General features: G+C 46.3%; 1 protein-coding gene across 2 annotated transcripts in view; it reads right to left on the bottom strand.

The window, feature by feature from the left end:
• The window catches only part of LOC143118227 (uncharacterized), a 44,805-nt gene that overhangs the window by 35,460 nt on the left and 3,345 nt on the right, over nucleotides 1–6,000 (bottom strand). For both annotated transcript variants that reach the window (XM_076279328.1, XM_076279327.1), the window contains exon 3: nucleotides 356–449. In XM_076279328.1, coding sequence (XP_076135443.1) covers nucleotides 356–449 — 94 coding nt within the window. The remainder of the gene's footprint in view (nucleotides 1–355; nucleotides 450–6,000) is intronic.

Here is a 6,000-nt window from a genome sequence, read left to right as displayed (position 1 = left end):
TTGTCGGTTTAATTCCCGGCTTCCACCGTTGTGCCCTTGAGCAAGGCACTTAACCCCAAGTTGCTCCGGGGACAATGTGATCCCTTGTAATATAGCTGACATATGTAAGTCACTTTGGTCAAGAAGTGTCTGCTAAATGTAATGTAATGTAATAACAGAAGAGATAAGAAAAGGAGAAGAAAAAGTTCAGACATCACAGGAAGAGAACTATGGTTCCCTTCAGTAGTCTCCAATGGACTGTGTGAATGGATGCAGAGAAGGGGAGCTCAGAGAGTTCTCCTGCCTGACAGCAGGGGGCTATGAGGAGGTGGGAACAGAGCAGCACATCACATTAGAGGGGGAGGCTCAGACTCACCACTGGTCGAGCTCCTGCTGGGCTTTGGTGCGCTCCTTCTCCAGGCCTGCCTGCAGCTCCTCGGTGATCTGCTTCCTCATCTCGGTCTCGTCCACTGCAAGGTCAGAACACACGCAGGAGGACGGTGAGGGACTTGACTAACCAGACAAAAGCATCTCTAGAAAGTCTGTGTATGTGTGCGTGTGTGTGCGTGTGTGTGCGTGTGTGTGCGTGTGTGTGTGTGTGCGTGTGCGTGTGTCTGTGAGTGTGTGATATTTCGTGAGGGTTGATGTGCCTGGGTTAGCGTGGACTGTTTGTTTTCTGTGTACCTTCAGTCCGGCTGTAGTGAGTGGATGCAAGTATAGTATTTCTTCTCCACTCCTCACTGTGTAAAGTGCTCATGTTTATACTCATAAGTTGGACACTTGCTGCAACACTATACTTGACCGTGGGTGTCCACCTGTGTTCATTATGATAGGTGTGAATGTGTGGGTTTGTCTACAGATGTTGTGCTCTTGCTGCAAGACAAGTGTGTGTGTGTGTGTGTGTGTGTGTGTGTGTGTGTGTGTGTTTGTGCGTGTGTGTGTGTGCGCGTGCGTGCTGTGAGGTTAGTGGGGTGGGACAGCCCTCTCCCCCTCCAAGGCCCCCGTGACTCATGAGGCAGACAGAGCCGCCGCAGCAGACGCCACAGAGAGCGCAAGAGCGAGAAGGGAGGGGGGAGAGTGAGGGGGCGGGAGGCCATGGCTACCACGCACCAGCAACCCCCATCATAAAAACATCATTATATTCAGCACTCTCCACTCACACATACACAAGAGTTCCACTTCTCTTGTGAAACTTGATATTTTATATATATACAGTACATTATACACACTACTATAGACATTATGCTCCTTCATGTTTCGATCACGCAGATAAATTGGCTCTGTGTCTTATCACACCAGGTAATTATCCATAAAAGTAGATGTGCAGAGGTGTGAAAGAGGTGGGTTAGGTGGAGTCGGAATGATTCTCGTAATAGACACCAGGGCTGTTACTGATATCGTTGCAAGGGCACTCTTCCTCCTGCTGGTGAATCTCCACATCCAATACAATCACTTGGGCTTGAGTTAATTAGTATGACCGGCTTCTCTGCTGCAATCAACGCAGGCGAAACTTCCCATCGTGACGCAGATGGGCTGAGGGGTCACTCACTGCAGCTCGGACTAGTAAACAGCTTAAACTGAGAACGTCAACACACGAGGTCGTTGAAACCAATCCACTTTGCCAATTACCTGCAACTAAGCTGAACAGCCTCAGCCAACCCACGGTCCACTTGGGGAGTACAGCTCTGGGATGCGTTGTACATCCACTAACGAGTCCATTCTTTAAAAAGAAGAAAGAAACTGCTCTATGCACCAGCACCCGTTTTTTCCCTACTTAAGACTGGTCTCATGAAGAGCACAATAGGTCTGAGGTGTGGAGGGAAAGGAGGCTGCTTTCGTGAGTGGAGCTTGTTACAGCCCAACACTCAGTGGCCTGTAGGCCTGTAGGGTATAAGGCTTCGGGCCCTGGATGCAGTGCCCAAATAAGCCCCCCATCTCCACTAATGGGCTGAATGAGGAGGAGACCAAAGAAGCAGAGAGAGAGAGAGAGAGAGGGAGAGAGAGAGAGAGAACACAAGAGAGGAAGTTAGACAAAGTAATAGGCCGAGAGAGTGAATAAGAGAGAAGTGTAAGCAGACAGGTGATAGCAATAAATTTAGGGTTAAAATGAATAATAATTGAATTGCCATGTGACCCTTCTTGGTTTTAAACAAAGACACCATCCCCTCCCCCAATGGAATGCTAATGTGCTGGTTGAAGGCCTATCAGTTACACAGGACAAAGGATGTAACCTTGATATAATGTATCCATGTGTCATGAAATGTAAATGTATTCATGTTTGGTATCATTCTGATAGTCTCAGTACAAGGATTGTAATGATTTGATTGTGAGAATGTTTGGAACATTCTATAAGTGATATTTCTGATATATATGATATCTCTTCTCATGCTATTCTGATGTCAGATTTTGGATTTTTAGACTTGGACTTATAAGACGTAGAACGGAAGAGAGGAGAAGTTGGCTACAGGCCAACCTAGGCCTTCCAGGCCTGGGCTAGGCCTACATAGACCATAGACCATTTTTTGTACCCTCTCTGCTTGTAACAGAATAAACTTGATTCCTGAGTTTTTCCTGAAGTTTGCCAGTCTAAGATTAATATTAAGTAATTATTCACCACAATTACTTTCACAGGCATGCAAAAAGAAAAAAATCGAGAGAGCGAACAACATCTCTAATTCCCAGGAGCTGCCCCATCTCTGAACTCCACTGGAGATGAGTTCCTCCTTGGCCTCGGCTTGCTTCCTGTGAGGCTGTTATTGAACAAAGTCTCCATGCAAGCCACAGAGTCTGTTAAGTTCACCACGGCCCTCAGGAATTAACAACAGGTCCAGCACACTGTACCTGATGTAAGGTGCACTTAAAGTGAAACATTATTTCCTTCATGGGAACATCCCCCAATCAGCACTGAAGGACAAGGGAGCAGGAGATGGAGTGAAATATTTATTGCCATGACACCTCAAGGCCAGAAAGATATCTGCTTGTTACCGTGACGATTGCCCCAGCTGATACCAGCTTTTCTGGTGAGAGGCTGGGCTGGCATTAATCAAACAGTGGGGCCCAGGTAATAGATGCCGGGGCTGCGAGGCTTTCCGCACGTCTCTCTCCGGGATGCCGATGTTTGATAAAAGCGAATTAAAGATATCCGCCTGATAACCGATATGGCTCCACAGGTAGCACTTTGGATTCCGGGCGACAGGAACAGGTCAATCCCATTTTTCTCGGCACCTCCCTCTCACCACCTCTCTCTCTCTCTCTATCCTCTCTATCTTCCTCTCACACTGCAATGACACCTAAGGCCATTGGCGACAACTTTGCATTCACGAGTACATCTTTCATCAAGATGTGGCTTGATTCGACTGGATCTTGAGAGGGTTAAGGAGGGAGAAAGAAAGCAAGAGATTAGGGAAGTGATGGAGAGGACAACCTGAAAAAGAGATACATTCTTCTACTTCTTGAATTGGCAACTTGAATCCCTGCTTCTTTCGCCTCACTGGAAATGGTGAGACTGGGACTCCTACTGTCCTTGGCTCAAGCTGCCATGGCTTTCATCAGTTTGCATTTAATGTTTTATAGTGCTCTTCTACTCTATCCATTTCTCTACTCTCTTTATTCATGTCTTCCTTTCAGTCCGTCGCCCAGGGGCTGCTTCGGTGAGTAAGCTCGGTGAATCGGGGGATTCAGAGGTAGAACTGGGCCCTAATGCAATAAATACCATCTTGAATCCGTCAAGAGGTGAGCGAGGTCACGGAAGAATCCAGAAGGACATTAGCAATCTCGTCCGACTCCCTTCCCGCTGTGTCAATCTTGAGTGAGACATGTAAATGTTCAAAGATTAAAAACTCATCATCTTCACCCCCCCCCCCCCTCCCGCACTCCTCCTCCTCCTTTTCTCCTTCCTTCTATCCTCGGCCTCGTTCTCCGAAGAAGCCAGCGGAGGAACCTGGAGAGGCGCTCTCGGGCATGAGATAATGGACACGGGCGGACGGCAGGTTCTCATCAGAAGTTTCATTAACCCCCAGGACCTACTCGGAGATGGAGGGGGGGGGGGGGAGGGGTAGCCAGGCATAATCTGGAACATTACCACTTCCTCACGCTCCAACTTCAGTACGTCTGCCCACACCTCTCCCGCCAACCCCATCAGACAACACCACCTTGGCATTTCAATTCAAACAATTCCTCCCTTTCGTTTTTTTCTCCAAACCACACCTACTTGCGGCTTCAGAATAATAATAACCATAATAATAATTTACTAATACATTAATAATATACTTCAAGGTAAAAGACTGTCAATTGAATTGTAGGTTGCAGTTGGGGCTACTTCATGAAGTCCGTGCATGGTCGATGTATCGATATTTATTAATTAAATCCTGCATTGTCTACTTTCCTCCTGCAGGTCTTGGCAATCATCTTTAAGGAAGCTATTAAGGCAGAGGTGTGTGGGCTCTGGGCATGAATATTTATAGTGTGCAGGGAAAGTGTAGGAGGCTCAACCTTGGCCATGTGTAATCAGCACACATGGTGACACCGGTCTGATTTAGAGACTGACCGCGCCATGGAGAGCCTAACTTAATGCCGCCACTCGTGGGCACACATAATCAATCCCCCCTCATCGGGAGGGGTGCCACCTCGGAATATTGAGTTGAACCCTACGGAAACCGAGTGTGTGTGCTTGTGTGCGCACGTATCCCAGACACACACACACACACACACACACACACACACACACCAAACATAGGCAGCCAAGGTCGAACAGCTTAAAGTTTTGTGTTTACTTTTTGTTAGCAAGAGTCTTGGGAGCTGTGCAGAAAGCCACAATGTCCCACTTTTATCCCACACCCAGATGACTAACGGTGACTTAACTTTCTCTTCACAACTTTTCAACAAGAACAGACAAAAGAGCCATCTGCCATCATCAATACTAAAAATGTAATGACAGTATGAGTGAGCAACAAACAGTGATTGTGATAGATCATAGCCTTATCCACAAATGCTCCTAACAGAAAGATAGAAACCTCTCTCATCACTGCTAAAGTGTCTCATTAGAGAGTTCTAACATAGGCAGAGGTGAACTCAAACTGTTTAAAACTCTCATCATGGCAGCAGAAGCCCTACCATGGTGATGCAATCCTGCGTCATGACAGAAATCTGAGAAAACCCTGACTTGCAGAGAAACAAGAAGAAGGATAACAGCTTTCACATCCATTGTTGAGTGTCTATATTTATATAGGGTAACACTTAAAATAGCAGCAGTGACTCATGCCTACTCAACACAAGGAAGCCTCTCATTAGCCTACTGTAAAAAGCACGGTCATACAAAAAATGTGCAGGATATCGCAATACCAAGATGGAGGATGAGAATCAATACCCCACATAGAGCAGAAAAACACAACATTTCCTCAACTCTCAGAAAACATGGGGTATGAGGATTTTTGGACTCATTTATAATTCTGAGTGCCTGTATTAGAGAGCCCTGAATGTGGAGGTGTTGAGTTTTAATCACCACAGCTTTGATTGGCCTTTCCCTAATTGCCTCTCTGATTGTGCTTGGACACGGATGGAGAAACATCGCCCACCATCACCATCAAAGAGGGACAGCCTCCCACACACACGCTCACGGCCTCTGCTCTGTCCTTGCCATCGCTCAGCAGTAACCTTGAGCTAGGAGCTTCCATACTCACTCGACTGGAAGAAATGTGGAGCCAAGGGTACCGAAAGACGTTTCCAAAGTTATTGAGGGGATTTCTTTTAAATACTTTTCAAATGTGAGAAAAGGGCAAGTGTGACACCTTTGCTATGCAGATGGCTAAAATGGAGCCCTAATTACAGCATCAATTCATTAACTTTTTTACAAGGGAGAATTAATCGTTTCATTAATGTTGTGCTGATAGCCATGAATCATAATTTGGGAAAACAGGCTAAGGAAAAATAGTGACACGTCACTTTTTCCTTTTCAACGGATTAGCCTCCGCTCTGCATGACAATGCAGATATTTAATGGTGCATGTACATTTCTGGATACTGG

The sequence above is a fragment of the Alosa pseudoharengus genome, unplaced genomic scaffold, assembly GCF_046254945.1.
Source record: "Alosa pseudoharengus isolate Yale_2024_CS ecotype anadromous, Long Island Sound unplaced genomic scaffold, YU_APseudo_1.1 YU_APseudo_1.1_scf_115, whole genome shotgun sequence".
Lineage (NCBI taxonomy): Eukaryota > Metazoa > Chordata > Actinopteri > Clupeiformes > Clupeidae > Alosa > Alosa pseudoharengus.
The sequence above is the reverse complement of the archived record's forward strand: the minus strand, read 5'-3'. Positions and strand labels throughout refer to the sequence as shown.